Source organism: Hyperoodon ampullatus (assembly GCF_949752795.1).
Source record: "Hyperoodon ampullatus genome assembly, chromosome: 2".
NCBI classification, from domain to species: Eukaryota; Metazoa; Chordata; class Mammalia; order Artiodactyla; family Ziphiidae; genus Hyperoodon; species Hyperoodon ampullatus.
Window position 1 is genome coordinate 97,424,540 of NC_136915.1, and position 18,318 is coordinate 97,442,857.

The 18,318-nt window shown below is 41.5% G+C and overlaps 1 protein-coding gene across 2 annotated transcripts in view; it reads right to left on the bottom strand.

Annotated features, from left to right (window-relative positions):
• Positions 1–18,318, bottom strand: part of SORT1 (sortilin 1) — a 66,722-nt gene that overhangs the window by 24,952 nt on the left and 23,452 nt on the right. For both annotated transcript variants that reach the window (XM_079698178.1, XM_079698177.1), the window contains exons 2-6: positions 12,010–12,069; positions 10,513–10,586; positions 4,302–4,404; positions 3,608–3,772; positions 472–545 (exon numbers count right to left, since the gene is read on the bottom strand). In XM_079698178.1, coding sequence (XP_079554304.1) covers positions 472–545; positions 3,608–3,772; positions 4,302–4,404; positions 10,513–10,586; positions 12,010–12,069 — 476 coding nt within the window. The remainder of the gene's footprint in view (positions 1–471; positions 546–3,607; positions 3,773–4,301; positions 4,405–10,512; positions 10,587–12,009; positions 12,070–18,318) is intronic.

Consider the following 18,318-nt stretch of genomic DNA (forward strand, 5'->3'; position numbering starts at 1 on the left):
GAGAAGTGAATGGATTTTGGTGCATGGACAGTGTGACTCTGGCAGTCGGGAAGCTCTTTGAGCTTTCTTCCTGATGTCTCACTACATTCCACCTAACTGAAATGGATCTCTAGAGGAGATCTCTGTGTGCAGAGAAGTCTGTAAGTCCCCAAATCAACACTGTACTTTATGCTCTTGCAACTGATGTCACCACTTACATAAAATCAACCATTTGCAGGCAGCAGCTACTCAGTAATGTGCCTTGTTTTATACTTTACATTCTAAAACTTAGTGAGACTAAGTCTTCTTTCCCAGAAGAATCAGAAGCTCCTCCAGGTCAAGGTCTGTGGCATACCCCTCTCTCATATCCCTCATGGCACCCTGAAGAGTACTCGGCACATAGTAAGTGCTCAATATTTATTCCTGTGACTTCTGGCAGCACCGTAAGGAAAGGTTTAGGGCCCTGCACAGATGGAATGTTCTGTTACTCACCATTTGGCCAAACATACTGCTTTGTGGATTTCTTCCCATTTTCCCCCAAAATTCTTGGACACCCACAGGCCATTCTGAAAGATTATAAATGACTTATCAAAATTCCAGCTTTATCCTGTGCAGCTGCTTGTATGACCTCTACTAACTCATATCCAATCATTCAGGACAGTAAAAACACACACTGAAATTCCATCCAAGCTTCCTGAGCTCCACAGACACATACACGGTTTATGGGGGCCCCTTTGGGGTCTTGCAAGTTCAGAATAACAAATGCTTATGAAGTGCCTACTGTGTGCCAGGCACCATACCAGACGTTGCACTGGGGATACAAAGATGAATACAACACACTCCCTGTTCTCAAGGAGCTCACAGTTTAACAAGGGGTGCACACAAGAAAGTTCAATACATGTGGTAAGCGTTATGGAAATATGGTCTCTGGGGTAAAAGCAGGGAAAGGAGGGACACTGCATCAGAGATGGTTTGTGAAGAAGATAGCTGAGTCTTAAATGATGAGCAGTGTAGCCAAAAGAAGGCAAATGGGAGATGAGATATCACTGCACAAAGACAGACTAGCACAAGCAAAGGCAGAGAGGTGATGAAACATCTCAGTGTATGCAGGGAGCTAAAGCCTTCAGACACAGGTGGAGCACACATTCCAAGGTGAAGACAGGAGAAGCCAGTGCTGGGTTGGGGGTGCACTCCTTCTATGCCATGCTGAGGAATCTGGTCTTTCTTTTATATGAGGTACTTGAAGTAGGTGAATGACACAACTAGTTTTACTTTTTTAAGAGGAATACTTGGACGACAGTGGGAAAGATGGATTTCAGAGGGTTCAAACTAGAAGCAGGAAAAGCAGCGACTAACTGCCACATTAATTCATTAAGAGTTAGTGAGTCCTGACACCACGGCTGGGAGGAGGAGGCTCAGGAAGAATTTAGATGCTGGAGTCCGTAGAACTGGATGGCTTTTCCTGTAGGGCAGGGCGGAGTGTGTGTGTGTGTGTGTGTGTGTGTGTGTGTGTGTGTGAGAGAGAGAGAGAGAGAGAGAGAGAGAGAGAAAGGGAGAGAGAGAGAGAGAGAAAGATGAACACTCTGGGATTCTGTGTGAGGGGAAAGCAGCACTGTGGAATCTTTAGCCAGCATAAGGATGAAGGGAAGAACAACATGTCTGAGACACAGCAAGGAAGACGTCAGCTTTAGATTGAGTTTGAGGGACCTGTGGGACATCTAGCTAGAGATACCCAGGGGACAGCAAGATAGGCATCTGCAGCCCTAGGAAGAAGCCAGGACCAGAGACAGGGATTTGAGACTCTTACACATTACAGTGGTAGTAAAATGGTAAGAGTGGAAGAGACTGTTCAGAGTAAAATGAGCAGGGATTTAAGGGGAGGTTGAAAGGAGTTTAAAAAAGAGACTAAGAAGCAACCATTAGAAGGTAGGAAAAAACCAAAGGGAATGATGTCACAGAAGCCAAGCAAGTGGAAGGATTGGTCAATACTTTCAAGTGCAGCAGAGACTGACAATTTCAGTTACACTGGCAACACGAGCCTAGTGGGCCCAGATTCAGTGGAGGTGGGATGGAGGTGTCCCGGTACAGCTGAAATTAAATGGTGCTGATCTAGGCAGAATTACCTTCAGTGCTCCTCCACTCTCACCCACCATTCTTCTTTAACTTTTCCTCCTCTAGTAATGTTCACCTCCCAGCATTCCTAATCTACCTAATTCTGCTCAGAAACAGGAAAGGGTCTGGTATCACCTATTTGCACTTTAGTACAAATTGGCCCATCTTCTCCACCCTGATTATGTGTACTTCAAACTTACCCTTAATGGGAAGCAATTTCAGGTATAAAGGCAGATTGTGCCTGCCTCTTCCTGAGGACAGCCTGGTTTAATAAGCTTAAGATACTTGATAACTAAGATGGGGTGGGCAAAGGCAGATCAATGGTTCTGTCCATTCCTATGGGAGTCTCTTTGTTCCCTTGAAGGGCCTTCAGCTCAAGCTGCTGAAAGCCAATTCCCAGGAATTGTTGCTTTAAGATCTAAAGCCTACCCAGAAGGTGAGTTTCCTTCCTCTGGCCTCCTTTGACTAAGCTTAACTCTGACCTTCCTTGAGTCCTCCAGCCTCACCTCAACTCAAAGATCTGCCCACAAAAGGCCCAGAACCCAGACCTCTCTTCCAAGTGCCCTTCTCCTCCACTTCATGCCATCTGTTTGTTCAGCCCAACTTGTCTATATTCGATAATCCTATTTCTGTCCCCACAATGGTCATTACGGCAACAGCTCTCAAATTTTAGTGTGCAGGCTCAGCTGGGGAGCTTGTTAAAAACACTACCAACCTCGCAACCAGAAGTCACCAACATACTATATCTGGATTGGGGCCGAGGAATTTGTATCTTAAACCAGCCTCCCAAGGGTTTCTATCTGATGATGCTGGTCATTAGACCACACTCTAAGCAGTAAGAGGAGAGACAGCCACATAAATATAGAGTGCAATTATGACTATCATAGTCTAGCAACTCAGCCACTCTGGGCCCTTAACATTCATGATACAGGAGACTGATCCTCCAGGAAAGGAAAAGCTGAGCTGCTCCTCAGGGAACTTTCAGAAGAGAGGTAGGAGGGACAGGGAGGGACACTGGTTTCTGGGGAGAGTATAGGAACGTGGTAGAGGGTGCAGGGATTTAAGACTCTGGATATTTAATACATGGGTGTCAAAGACAGAAATCAATAGGTTTTTATACCAAGGACCTAAACAAAAAAATTATAAAGATGTGGTTTGGCCACAGGAAAGGAACAATAACAACATTAGGAGTTTGACAATTTATGCTTGTCCCCTGTAGAACAAGAAGGATTACATTAAACTGTTTTCTAGTTCATTACTCCAACAGCACATATCTGTTCAATTTTAAAAAACTGTAATGACAACTAGACATCATACTTATCTGGAATAGATAGCACATGAAAATTGTGCCCTTTATGATATAGGAAAAAATGCAAAAAATACATACTTCATACCCTAAGAAGTCACTAGAAAACAGTCCAACATAAAAAGCATTACCTACAGGGTCGTTTTAAGACAGTATATTTTGAGACTATAAAAATGCAAAAGGCAAGACAAGCTCTTCAACTAAACTTACTTCAGTGCTGAGAGCTAAAAGATAATCAGAATTCTGAGGACTATACATCATCTGAGTCAGAGGATGAAAAGGGAGATTGGTCTGAACAAAGTTCTTTGCAAAATCTGATGATCTGAAGATTCTTCCTCCATGACTTCCTCCTGAAACCTCTGCTGTTAAAATCACCTGATTAGGGAGAAGAAAGTTCAGCATCAGGGTATAATACTATGAAAGTACAGGAAGTTCTTGCACCATTTTCACCAGACATTTGTTAAGAAAATTTTAGTTCCAAAAGTAAGAAGAGTTATAAAAACAGATTAATTGGTACACTCTACTCCTCAAATATTAGTCTTATCAAAAAATACTGTCCTGAATTGAGCCAGTACATTATATCTATGAAGTTGAGCCTGGTCAGTTTGAGATTAGCCCATTTCCCCAGAGACTAAAATGTTGTCTAAAGATGTATACCTTATAATGCTAAATAACCATCACATAATTATGAAGAATTTTGGTGCCTCTTGGACAGGGTCCAAAAAAAGCTGTGTGCTAAATTCCATTCTTTTGTGATCAGTATTAAATCATGTTTAATTTTTAAAACACAGTAATAGTAAACTAAATATATTGCTGTATATCACTGGATCATTCAAATATCAACATATGACAGTCCTACATATGGTTTCATGCACAGCTTTGTATATGTATGAATGAGTCTCACCTTCCCAGAGTTCTCAGGACCAATAGCCATGCCAAATTCAGTCCGAATGAAGGTATTATTGATGAGATTTGTAATATCCTTAAAGTTCTTTCCATAGTCCTCACTGAGAGGAAGAAAAAAAAGACAAATTTAGAATGCAGAGGTCACGGGCACTGTTGGGTTCCCACCCAGCTTCCATCACTCACGCCGACTTTACTGAAGCACTCACCCTCCTCAAGAGGTCACAGCTTCAGGGAAGTTGATTCTACCCGTACCTCCAGTGGTGGGCCTGATTAGTGGAAAGAAGTTCCAACCCCTCATGGGTGATGGGGTCAGGAATGAGGGGGTGATCCAGGCTGAGCCAGTAAGGCAAAAGGGGGGAATTGGGGTCTATTAGGAAACACATTTAAGACAACCACCTAATGAAATGATCTGTCTTCCTTTAGATCAGTGGTTCTTAACCAGGGTATTTTTGCCCCATCCCCCAACCCCACCAAGTAAACATTTGGTAATGTCTGGAGACATTTTTCATGATCATAACTCAGGGTTGAGGTGCTACTGGCATCTAGGAGGTAGAGGCCTGGGGTGTTGCTAGGGTGTCCTACAATGCACAGGACAGTCCCATAAACAAAGAATTATCTGGCCCCAAATGTCAACAGCACAAGGTTGAGAAACCCCCATGTTGTAATATGTGAATGCAAAACAAAAAAGTGCTGTAAGCATTCTGATACAATGAGAACACAACTTGAAGATGAAGCCAACATAAGTGGATAGTACTGCTGAGGTAATTCTGGAATTCCAGAGAAGCAGAACCTATGACCCTGGATTGAATCGACCCTGAAACCCATCCTTCCTCTGTATTTAGTTATGAGCCATGAATTCCCTTATTATTTAAGCTAGTTTGAGTTGGGATCTCTGGTAAATGTAGCCAAAGGCTTTCTAACTAATCTACCAAGGCATAGTACTCACAATAAAGCTGTAAGTTAAGTCCCCCACCAAAGTCACCATCCCTAAGCACAAGTCTCTTAATGCATGCAGCACTCAGCTAGGGAAGACAAAGATAATCTCAACTCCTGGGTTGGTAAAGCTTTTCCCAAAAGTTCATTCCAACAATATCTTTGAGAGGTATTAAATTCCGTTTAGATTTCAAAAAATAAAAGAAAAAAAAGTCAGTAGCTGTTTAATTCTGACAGGTTTAATTCTATACACAGTTCTGTTACGATATATAATGCTACATCTTAATATTCATTAAGTTTCAATGTCCATGAGTGATGACCACTATGTACTGCAAGTTAGCTGCCCAGTGATAAATGCAGTATACAGTGGTCTTCACTGATAGTATATATGACTTAAAAGATGGTACAATTTTGGCAGCAGCCTCAACAAAGAAAGAATCACAGAACCACAGAACATGAGAGATACAAGGGACTGAAGAGAACACCTTGTCCAACTCCCTCATTTCACACATGAGGAGGTTCAAGGGGAAGCAATTCATCAAAAGTCAGCCAGTTAATTAAGGGCAAAATTGAAACTACAGTCCAGTTCTCTTAACTCTCAGCCCCAAACCTGAGACAATTTTTTTTTTTTTTTTTTTTTTTTTGCGGTACGCGGGCCTCTCACTGTTGTGGCCTCTACTGTTGTGGAGCACAGGCTCTGGACGCACAGGCTCAGCGGCCACGGCTCACGGGCCCAGCCGCTCCGCGGCATGTGGGATCTTCCCAGACCAGGGCACGAACCCGTGTCCCCTGCATCGGCAGGCGGACTCTCAACCACTGCGCCACCAGGGAAGCCCAAGTTATCCTTCTTTTTAAAACCTCAAGTAACATCCTGAAAAACTTACATTGACTATGGAATAAACTTTAATGTGAAATCTCTCAGAGATTCCCTTATTAATTTCCAAAATAATCACAATAGCCCAGCAGTTTTCTGGTAATTTGGTACAGAATTTTGCTGTACATAATGCTTACATGTGCTTTACTAAGTAGCTAATCTTAAAATGAAAGGTTAGACTCAAGGCGCCATAAAACAAAAAGGTGCAAAACATCTTTTAGTTGCCAAAAATCAAATTATCATCTTAACTGTAGCTAGTTATTTCCTTTTTAACTTCATATTTGCACGTGAGAGGCAAATGTACTTTATAATCTATTATATGAATTAATATTCCCTAACAGAGAATCAAAATTTATACTATTCAAATGATTCCTTTTAATTGAAGATATTAATATATTATTCAATTCTACCCAAACACTAATGCCTAGGGACTTTACTTCCCAAATCTTTCAACAATCCTCTTTCACAACCTGACTATTGAAGTATGCTCCAACTCGGCACAGGTAACAGAGACAACTTCCTTCTCCTTGTGTGCGCCTCCATGCAGTACTACTCACGGCAGGTGGCATGTGATTAGCTGCCTTCTACTTGAATCCCAAATGAACCTTTGACTACATAAGATGTAGCAGAGAAAGATAATCCAATAAATAATACAATCATTAAAGCTGTGAAAAACAGAAGAATCTTCAGAGTAGTTTCAACAGGCTTTTATTTTATTCCTCAGTTAGGCAAGCTCAGCATATTCAGGACTCATTTCGATCAAACTGCTCCCTCCCTTTCCCATTTCTGAAGCAACATGTGCCTCTTGGCTGGTGTGTCCAACAACATGAGTCACTTCAGACCAGGCCAGGACAGGCCAGCCCAACTGGAGAGGCAACAAGGCATATTTACAGTTTCCACCTAAACTCTGGAAGAGTTTTCACTTCACAGCAGGGAGGAAGTAATTAATATTCAAAATGACCTTTGTAAAACCGACCAACCAAGCAAACAACCCGCTGTGCAAAATGAAGAAAAAGAACCTTAGTAACATGATAGTATACCAGAAATAAATAGGATTACTCTCTGGTAAACTGTATGTTAGTGGTTTCTCACAAGACTAGACAAATATAGGATGGAAAAGGGCTGAGTCAGATGGTGGTAGGTATTTAAACAGTAACATAGTGATACCATTTTGTTTTGCTTGGGTTTGTCTCAAAGTAAGCAGGACACTGAAAAGCAAAAGAATAGGAAAAGAAGTCGTGAAAACACATTTCACTCCCCACGGGTATGACGCAGGTCTGCCAGGTCCAGTTCTAGCCACATGATTAAAGAGCACTACAGAGACTAAAAAGTGAATTCAGAAGGCAAGCAAAAAAATGGCTTAAGCAACAGATTTAGGAGATAGTTCAACCAAGAGAAGGAGTTTAGTAAAGGCTTCAAAACATGTAGAGATCAGAGAGGAGGTTTTCATTTGCTACCAAAAAATAAACTGGAAATAGGCATCTTCTGTGACATATGTGATATTGATTACAGCGGTATTAACAATAGTGAAAAAATTAGCTACGACCTAATTGTCCAAGAGAATAATGATTAAATAAATTCTTTCAATCTAACAAAAATGATGGGTTACTAGCAGAGGAAATATGACAAGTATCATGGTACGAGCACTGACCAATCAGAATGGTTATAGTTTGCAATGCCAAGTGTTACTAACACCTGCATGTTGGCAGGGGTGGGGGGCGGTGTGCATCTGTAGAAGCCATGGAGGCACCTGGTGTCAGGCACTTTTTATCAGCTGGTTCGGAAGGCTTTCAATTCATTTAAAAAACTGTACCCCAGTGCCAGTACATGCTGGCTACATGCCATATCTGGCCGTTGGCACGGTACCAGCTAAGAGCACCAAGTTCTTACTCCGTGCCAGGCACCGCAAAGTGTAACTCGCAGCAGCTCTAAGATGGCCGCTATTATCATCTTTCTTTTACAGACGTCCAAAAAGACTCAGGGAGGCTAAATGACTGGCCCAAGTTCATTCTGCTCACAAATGACAATGCTGAGATCCAATCCCAGGCCTATATGCCAATAAAATTTGGCAACTTTACACTATACCATGTTGCTTCCTAAGACTATCTAGCCATATGGTATAACATTATAGGGGAAAAATCAAGATAATAAACTGTAAATAAGATTACTTGACTTTAGGGTGAATTTTTTCTTTCTTTTAAAATTTCCAAATGTTTTATAATATGGTTATATTGCTTTTAAAAAAATTAATTTATTTTATTTATTTTATTTTTGGCTGTGTTGGGTCTTCATTGCGGTGTGCAGGCTTCTCGTTGCCGTGGCTTCTCTTGTTGCAGAGCACGGGCTCTAGGCGCACGGGCTTCAGTAGTTGCGGCACGTGGGCTCAGTAGTTGTGGCAGAGGGGCTTAGTTGCTCTGCAGCATGTGGGATCTTCCCCGACCAGGGCTGGAACCCGTGTCCCCTGCATTGGCAGGTGGATTCTCAACCACTGCACCACCAGGGAAGCCCTGCTTTTTTTTAATGAAAGGTGCATTGGTAAGAAAAATTGTATCATAAAGAAAGGTTTTACAACAGCAATTTTTTTTTTAAAATGGAAAGAGTTATTAAAGTTACAAAAATTTTAATGCATTTTTTCCCTTCTAAAACAGGAAACTTTTCATATGTCTGAAATAGTTCAACTACTGTTCTAACTTAATAAACAAAGTCACCTATAAATTATAGCCCTTCTAGAACTAGGATTCTATAATACATTGTCAACCTTTATCAAACAAATAAAAAATATTATTAGTCTAAGAATTATTAGAGAAGGCAAGCCATTCATTCATTCAATTAATATGTACTGCCTGCTTGCTATGTGTCAGACATTTGGCTAGTTGCTAGAGAACCCCAAGTTAGTCAAGAACCTGCCTTCATGGAGCGTACAACAATTCCAAGATGGCAATTCCTTCTTGGCCTATTTTTAAGCTAAAGTCACTGTGTTAAAGGGCAGAGAGCACCATCTCCAGGCTCAGGAGCAGCAGTCATGGGTCACCAATTGGGGAAGGGAGGTTGGGCTGATCTATCTCAGAGTTTCACTTCCACCTTGGCCAAGACCAACAATCAAAAAAGAACCCTGAGAAAGTATGATGGCTCCTGGGAGATCCTTTGGCCCTGAGGGTAATTTCTATGTCATCTGCTGAAATGTCAAATTTCTTTAGGTTTCTAGGGGAAAAATGGGATAGAAACAAATGACTGGGAAGACAATCAACAACTTCTGGATATTAGCTGGTTTTGAATCTTATGGGTAAGGAAAAGAACCCTACTCTTTAACCAAACTATACTTTTAAAAAATTAATTAATTAATTAATTTTTTATTTTTGGCTGTGTTGGGTCTTCACTGCTGCATGTGGCCTTTCTCTAGTTGCGGCGAGCAGGGGCTACTCTTCATTGCAGTGCGTGGGCTTCTCATTGTGGTGGCTTCTCTTGTTGCGGAGCACGGACTCCAGGAGCACGGGCTTCAGTAGTTGCAGCATGCAGGCTCAGCAGTTGTGGCTCATGGGCTCTAGAGCACAGGCTCAGTAGTTGTGGCGTACAGGCTTAGCTGCTCCGCTGCATGTGAGATCTTCCCAGACCAGGGCTTGAACCCGTGTCCCCGGCACTGGCAGGTAGATTCTTAACCACTGCACCACCAGGGAAGCCCCCAAGCTGTACCTTTGAGAAGATAACTCTAAAGCTTTGTGAATGTCACAGTACAGACTATGGTTCCAGAACATACATTACCACAATCATTACCAGGCACTTTGGTAGGTCTGACCTGAGAACCTCCTCCTGATCTAAAAACAATCTGTTTGGGGCTTAAAATGTTAGATAAAAAAAAATATTCACTTAGGGGAATTCCCTGGAAGTCCAATGGTTAGGATTCCACGCTCTCACTGTGGCGGCCTGGGGTTGATCCCTGGTCGGGGAACTAAGATTCTGCAAGCTGCGCGGCATGGCCAAAAAAAAAAAAAAAAAAATTCACTTGGAAGATACAGTAAGTATTGTAACTTCAGGAGTATAAAACCAATTTTGCTCACAATAAATAGAAAGATGGTTAAACGATATGCTACCTCCCCACAAATATCCGTTTAAATTAATATGCATACACCCCTATAGATACTTCCTTCATCTTCCTTTACTGTTCTGCCACTCAGTCAGGTCAACCTAATTTCCTTGGAACTAGATCCCTTTTCATACTTCTTCAGGTTGCTAAGTAGTTAGATATTAAAAAGTGTGCTGACTGTGACAGTCTGGTGAAAATTTAAGATGGCCAGAAGATCTTTTAAATCAACTGTTGGATCCCATCATGTCTAGAAAAGCACAGAACTTACATTCACAATGCATTACTCAGTCAAATGCCCCAATCATATGCTAGGCATCTCACCTTCGATATAGCTTGGACTGTCCGAAAGTCATAATTACCAGTGGTACATGGAATGTAGTCAAGACGAGAATGATCTGGAGAGACAAAGCATGTGGTCAGTAAGAAACACAGTCCAATTGCATGCTTGCAACAACTGACCATCTGAACGATTGCCAGTAGCCCTGCTTCGTAGTAGCCTACATTGTAATACTATATCTGAAAACCAAGAAGGACCAAGTGATTAGGGCTTACAATGATTCAAAATCTCAACTCATTTTGTTGAGATGGTCTCATCGCCTACACTTGAAGCAGTGAGACAGAGCTAATCAACTCCACATTACAGTAAAGGAAGGATTTAACTATTTTGTATTCACATTATTGTAAGATATTCTCAAGCAAGAATCATCTCTCTGCTTACAGAGGCTAGAACAGGGTGGATGCTCTAATAGAAGTCACTATGTCACATCTGTTCTTTTCTTCTTCTCCCGGCTGTTAGTTCTCCATGAAATCAACTTTTTAAATAAGCATTTTTTCTAGAGAAAAATATGCACGAAGGTAAGATTGTGACAGATTAGAACAATAGGCTAGGGAGTCTCAGATAGCCATATAACAAATCCTGGAGACAGCAACTGTCTTAGATAAATGGATAAATCATGGGAAATAGGGAACAACTCAAATTTTAGAAGAAAACGAGACATGCTTAAAGAAATTCTACCAGGAATTAATTAAAAATTAATCAATTTATAACTTACTCTTCAGTGCCAAAATTATATTTCTTTCAGCTCTTGATACAGCCATCACGTGCCTCTGTGCTCTGATACACACATTACTGGAATACTAGAGGGGCATGAGCTATGGTCCCTGACGTTGTCAGGCAGGGTAATAACCGACACAGGTAATGCCAAGCCCTGATTCAAGACTTGAGGCCAATGAATCCTCAGCATCCCTCCTACTAGGAGATGGGCTACATAGTAGGATGGATAAGGGGGAGCTTATTGACTCTCCCATTCCCCCAATCCTGGCAGTACCTCCTCTGTGGTAGGGGAAGGGACAAAAGATGGAGCTAACAGCGATAAGCCCATGGGCACTACAATCCTTCAACATTAACTGTGGGAAAGGACACCGGAACAATACAGTTCGGAGGACAAATGCCAAGATGTGTAATGTGCAGTTTTCCGCTTCCACACAGAAGTTTCCTCAAGTACTGTAAGTCTCCCTTTTCACACATAGCACTCTCTTTCCTCTTTCTTCTTCTTGCTCATCTTGATGCCAAGCAGCCACCAAGGACTAAAAAGGTGTTTATCTTCCTATTATGGAAGAAGGTGGTCACAAGATGTTCCTAGTCCTAAAGCAAAACAAAATCGACCACAGCTTTCTGAAAGTCTGTCCAGCAAACATGCATTTTCTACAATTGAGGTTGGAGACAATTTCAAAAGGTAAAACATTTAGCACTTAAACTCCCCAAATCTACACCATCTTCTTGTTAGGTTGAATCAACAGACTCAAAACATTACTTACCCCAGTGGTATCTCCAACCCAGGACAAGGATACTGAGCCACTGAGATCATCAAACACATGCTATAAGGGGAAAAAAACCTCAATTTAGAAATGACATCCCCTCTTCAATCTTTGACTTCTTTAAATAATACAGAACACTACTACTTTCAAAGTAATTATGTTTATAATTATAAGGGGATATGAATTCCTGGAACAAAATTTGGACGAGATAGTATTTAACCACTTAACCTGAATTACAAATAAGTTGGAAATTTTAATTCTCTCTCATACAAAGTAAGCCAAGCAGATGAGTTTTCTTCACCGCACCAGATGGGGAGATGGGATAATCTACTTGCTTTCTCCAACAGAACTAAATATAAAGATATAGAAAGTATTCTTAGGATATTTTAAAACAAGAGATCACAGCCCACAATGACAGATATAACTGTAACCCAATCAGCACAGTTAAAATTTTTCTAAGCAGCCTTCACAGTACAGCTGAATAGCTAATAGCTGGATTCCTTCTGCTTCTAGGCTAACTCACCCAAAATGACAAGGGACAGAAGCAAGAGTAAATGCCCTTGTTTCGCCTTTTTATTTAATAATAACAACAACAATAATAGTATTAATAATAATAGAACAACCTTAATAGAGATGTGGTGAGTGAGGAGACAAAAATGGGAAAGCTGGTATATTATATCCAAAATATGGTAATCATATTGAAATGCAGCTATAATAATTATTGTAGGTGCTTTTGAGTTTTGGTTTTCAACTTTCTTCTCTATTTTTAAAATAATATACATCCATTATAGAAAATGTGTACAATAATAGATACAATAAAGAAAATATAAATCATTCATAATTCTATCACACAGAGATATTCAAGGCTAACATTATGTGTATAATCTACTAGTCTCTATCACTTTTTTAACCGATAAAGAAATAACACCAAAAAGGCAGCATTAGTGCTTGGTAAAAATTTCTTACTATATATATAGAAATGTATATAGTAAGAAGTGAAGATCCTTCCTCTTTCCCGCCACAGCCCCACCACCCAGAGGGGTTAGTAGTTTAGTATATATTTCTACTAAATGTTGATGACTATGCTTTTCTTTTATGAAGACTTATATATTATTAAGATTTTAAAAATCTTAAATATGTCCTGCCTTTCCAAATATGAGCAGTTCCTTAGGAGGTGAGGATATAATTTTATAGTCACGGTATGCCCTGTGCCTACCATGATACTCTGCATGCTCAATGAGCATTTGTTGAAAATGATTATACATCCTTCCCAAACCACACAGTTGATCTCAAAATAGAACATGTCCATAAGCAGCTGGTGGGATTCCAGCTGCTTGGTCACTCAAGCCACCATTCCCAACAGACAGGTCTGAAGAAACAGAACTCAAAACACTAACTGTTTTGCTTATCCTTTAATTTTCTTTTGTGGTCCTCCTAAATGGGCCACTGACTTCACCTATACTATTTCCCCCTGTACTGTAAGTACCTTTGAGGTCGACAGAATCTCTTGTATAATCTCTGTAAATAATCAGTGCCACACAGACGGCTTGCTCAGTAAGTGCTGGTTAACTCTCAAACGCTCAGAGCTTCTCACAGCCACTGCAGGACAGAAAGGCTATTCATACATGTAAGCTGGCCAAGCATCTGAGAAAAAGTAGGTCTGCTAGAGACATCTGGAACCAGAAGCTTAAAAACTGACACAGCAGCACGTCTTGTAAGATGCCACACAGGGCAAGACAGCATGTTCTCTTTTTTTTTTTTTTTTTTTTTTTTTTGCGGTACGCGGGCCTCTCACTGTTGTGGCCTCTCCCGCTGTGGAGCACAGGCTCCGGACGCTCAGGCCCAGCGGCCATGGCTCACGGGCCCAGCCGCTCTGCGGCATGTGGGATCTTCCCGGACCAGGGCACAAACCCGTGTCCCCTGCATCGGCAGGCGGACTCCCAACCACTGCGCCACTAGGGAAGCCCAACAGCATGTTCTCTTGAGTGAGGATACAGTGCCTGAAATTACATCAATGAGCTCCTTGAGGAGAGCAGGAATATCCAGAGCTTCCACAAACACCAGATAGATCACATGGGCTAACAGTTATCTAAACAGAGGCTACCTTTCCAAGAAAGGTTCTGGGCACAACAGCTGACTAGGATAAAAGAAAAATCCCATCCCTGGAGCTCTGGCTAGCTTGATCAAGCTTTCACTTTTCAGGCAATGCTCTACACACCTGAACCAATCAGCAGACACTGGAATTACTCACATCTTCCTACTGCTCAGTCACAGAAAGAGGAGGATTATTAGATGACACTAGCAACCCTGAACTTAACCCAAACAAATCAAAGGATAGCTGACCTCATTCATCATCCAGAGTTCCTTTGGGAAAATGCAGGTGAAATTCATGAATTACAATTGTGGTCTTCTGCTACCCTTAACCTTCCCTTCCCAACAACCAATTAAATTTTACTTTTGAAAACACACAAACTCACTGAAAAACTCATCCACCTAGAGAAAAAAGCAATTAATTTTTTATATTTCAGTTTTTACCACTCTTATACTAGAGAATGTAAAAGAGAAAAATGAAATCAGATCTAACAACAGACCAGAGCTCAGGTAGAAAGAAAAGGTCATATGGAAAGGAGACAAATCCAGGAGAATGGGGAACCAAGACCCCAGATACAATCCTACCCCTTTAACGGGAGAATTACAGATGTCCAGGAAAAGGGTGGACAACCTGGTCATAGTTAGGAGACAGAATTTACAAATGTCAGCAAATGGCCATTAATTCTAATGCTTGATTATTTATCATGTTTAACACAATGTACGTCACTCTACATTATGGTAGTATCTTAGATATTTCAAAACGTGTGTTACTTTTAATTATAGCAACAAGAATCTTGTCTGCCTCCCTCACTAGACATGAACCCTATCTGGTGCAGGGACCAAGCCTATTCATTCTGGCAACTAATATATAGCAAGAGCACATGGAAGACAATAAATATTGAATTCATTTCCTAGAAGAACTACTTGCAAAGCTCTGAAAAGGAGGATAATGAAGTGAAAAAATAAGGCCAGATCCACTTAATTTCCCCAAGGCAGAAATGAGTATGAAATGTAGAAGTTTTATTCTGAGAGGACTTCTGCTTCTGGCCAAGATGGAGTAACATGGATCATATTTACCTTCCCACCTGAAACAACTAAAAAAGCACAGAATATATAAAACAACAGTCTTCAAGACATTGGACTTCTGGCAATGAAGGACAATGATCCCTGAGAGAGAAGAAGCAAACGAGGGCCTACATCTGCCCTAGTTTACTGTCCGGAGATAATTTTCAGGCCACAGTACAAAGAAGAGGAGCTCAGGCAGAGCCCAGAGGTCTTCCTCACTTGAAGAGATGAGCTGATAGTCTGAGGAGGCCAAAGAGGCTGGAGTTCATAGTTTAGTGTATGAAAGAGGAAGGAGCTACAAAGAAAGAGAACAGTGGAGATCTATATATGGGGGCTCCCTAACCACCCTGCCAAGTGTTCATCTGAGTACTAATCATCACATGAATGTGAGGAAACTACCTGAGGCCAGGGAAAAACATACCTGAAAAAATTGAAGGAAACAATATCTGTGTATCACACAGGACCAGAAACAATTCCTGTTCCCAAAAATCATAGGAGGAAACCACATATTTCACAAGGATTTGGACAGAATATTCAGAAAAGTTTTACCTTGGTAATGAAGAAAAATTAATCCTAGACTAAATGCTATATCAGCCTTGCCTAGAAAGCTTAAAAATAAGACCAAAAAGGATCAAACTATTGTCAAGTAACCTAACTACGTCCCAAAACAAAGTTCAAGAATATTTACAGGCATATTAAAATATGCAGTACCCAAGAGGATAAAATTCACCACGTCCAACAGTCAATAAAAAATAACCAGGCATGCAAAGAAGAAAACAGGACCCATAATGAAGAGAAAAATCAATCAAACTGACCCGGAAATAATACAGATAACAAGATTAAGGACATTAAAAGTTATAATTATACTCCATATGTTCATTCAAGAAGTTAGAGAATAAACTAACACAACAGTGTAAAGCAATTATACTCCAATATAAAAGAAAAGAAGTTAGAGAACAGACTGAGCAAAGATAAGCATTAAATAAGGATACAGAAGATATTTAAAAAAGACTCAAATTGGACTTCTAGAGATGAGAATTACAACATCTGAGATGAAAATTACACTGGATAGGATTAACAGGAAATTAGACATTGTAGAAGAGAAGATTAACAAACTGGAAGACACTCCCAGTGGAAACTATCCAAACAGAAACACACAAAAAAAGACACACACAAAAAATTAAGAGAGCATCACTGAACTACAGAACTTCAAGCAACTATACACATATACATATATATATATGTATATGTACACACACAAACACACACATGTAACTGGAGTCTCTGGAAGATGTGGAGGGTGGAAATAGAAAAAAAAAAATTGAAGAAACAATAGCCACAGTTTTCCCGAATTTCATGAAAAATACAAACCCAGAGATCCAAGAAGCTCACAAACCCCAAGCTCAAGAAACACAATGAAAACTACACCAGGGCACATCATATTCAAATTGTTTAAAATCAGTGATAGATAAAAACCTTAGAAGAATCCAGAAGAAAAAATGATTATTACATACAGAGGAACAAAAAATCATAGTAGACTTCTCTCCAGAAACAATGCAAGCCAGTGTATCAACATCTTTAAAGAATAGGGAAGAAAACTGTAAAGATAGAATTCTATACCCAGTGAAAATACCTTTTGAAAATGCAGGTTCTGGAGGAGCTTCAAGAGGGCGGGAGAGTAAGACACAGAGATCACCTTCCTCCCAACAAATACATCAGAAATACATCTACATGTGGAACAACTCCTACAGAACACCTACTGAACGCTGGCAGAAGACCTCAGACCTCCCAAAAGGTAAGAAACTCCCCATGTACCTCGGTAGGGTAAAAGAAAAAAGAAAAAACAGAGACAAAGGATTGGGACGGGACCTGCACCAGTGGGAGGGAGCTGTGAGGGAGGAAAGGTTTCCACACACTAGGAAGACCCTTCGTGGGCGGAGACTGCGGGTGGCGGATGGGGGAAGCTTTGTAGCCACGGAGGAGAGCTCAGCAACAGGGGTGCAGAGGGCAAAGCGGAGAGATTCCCACACAGAGGATCGGTGCTGACCAGCACTCACCAGCCCCAGAGGCTTCTCCGCTCACCAGCCTGGATGGGTAGGGGTTGGGAGCTGAGGCTCGGGCTTTGGTCAGATCCCAGGGAGAGGACTGGGGTTGGCTGCGTGAACACAGCCTGAAGGGGCCTAGTGCACCACAGCTAGCCAGGAGGGAGTCCAGGAAAAAGTCTGGAGCTGCCAAAGAGAAAAGAGACCTTTTCTTGCCTCTTTGTTTCCTGGTGCGAGAGGAGAGGGGATTAAGAGCGCCGCTTAAAGGAGCTCCAGAGACGGGCGCGAGCCGCGGGTATCAGCGTGGACCCCACAGACGGGCATGAGATGCTAAGGCTGCTGCTGCTGCTGCCACCAAGAGGCTTGTGTGCAAGCATAGGTCACTACCCATACCTCCCCTCCCAGGAGGCCGTGCAGCCCGCCAATGCTAGGGTCCCGTGATCCAGGGACAACTTCCCCAGGAGAACGCACGGCGTGCCTCAGGCTGGTGCAACGTAACGCTGGCCTCTGCCGCTGCAGGCTCGCCCTGCATCCGTACCCCTCCCTACCCCTGGCCTGAGTGAGCCAGAGCCTCCGAATCAGCTGCTCCTTTAACCCCGTCCTGTCTGACCAAAGAACAGATGCCCTCAGGCGACCTACACGCAGAGGCGGGTCCAAATCCAAAGCTGAACTCCGGGAGCTGTGCGAATAAAGAAGAGAAAGGAAAATTTCTCCCAGCAGCCTCAGGAGCAGTGGATTAAAGCTCCACAATCAACCTGATGTACCCTGCATCTGTGCAATGCCTGAATAGACAACGAATCATCGCAAATTGAGGAGGTGGACTTTGGAAGCAAAGATATATATGTATTTTTCCCTTTTTCTCTCTTTGTGAGTGTGTATGTGTATGCTTCTGTGTATGATTTTTGTCTGTATAGCTTTGCATTTACCATTTGTCCTAGGGTTCTGTCAGTCCGGGGTTTTTTTTGTTTTTTTTTTTAATTACTTAAAAAAATTTTTTTCTTAATAATAATAATAATTATTATTATTTTTTGTGTGTGTGTGGTACGCGGGCCTCTCACTGTTGTGGCCTCTCCCGTTGCGGAGCACAGGCTCCAGACACGCAGGCTCAGTG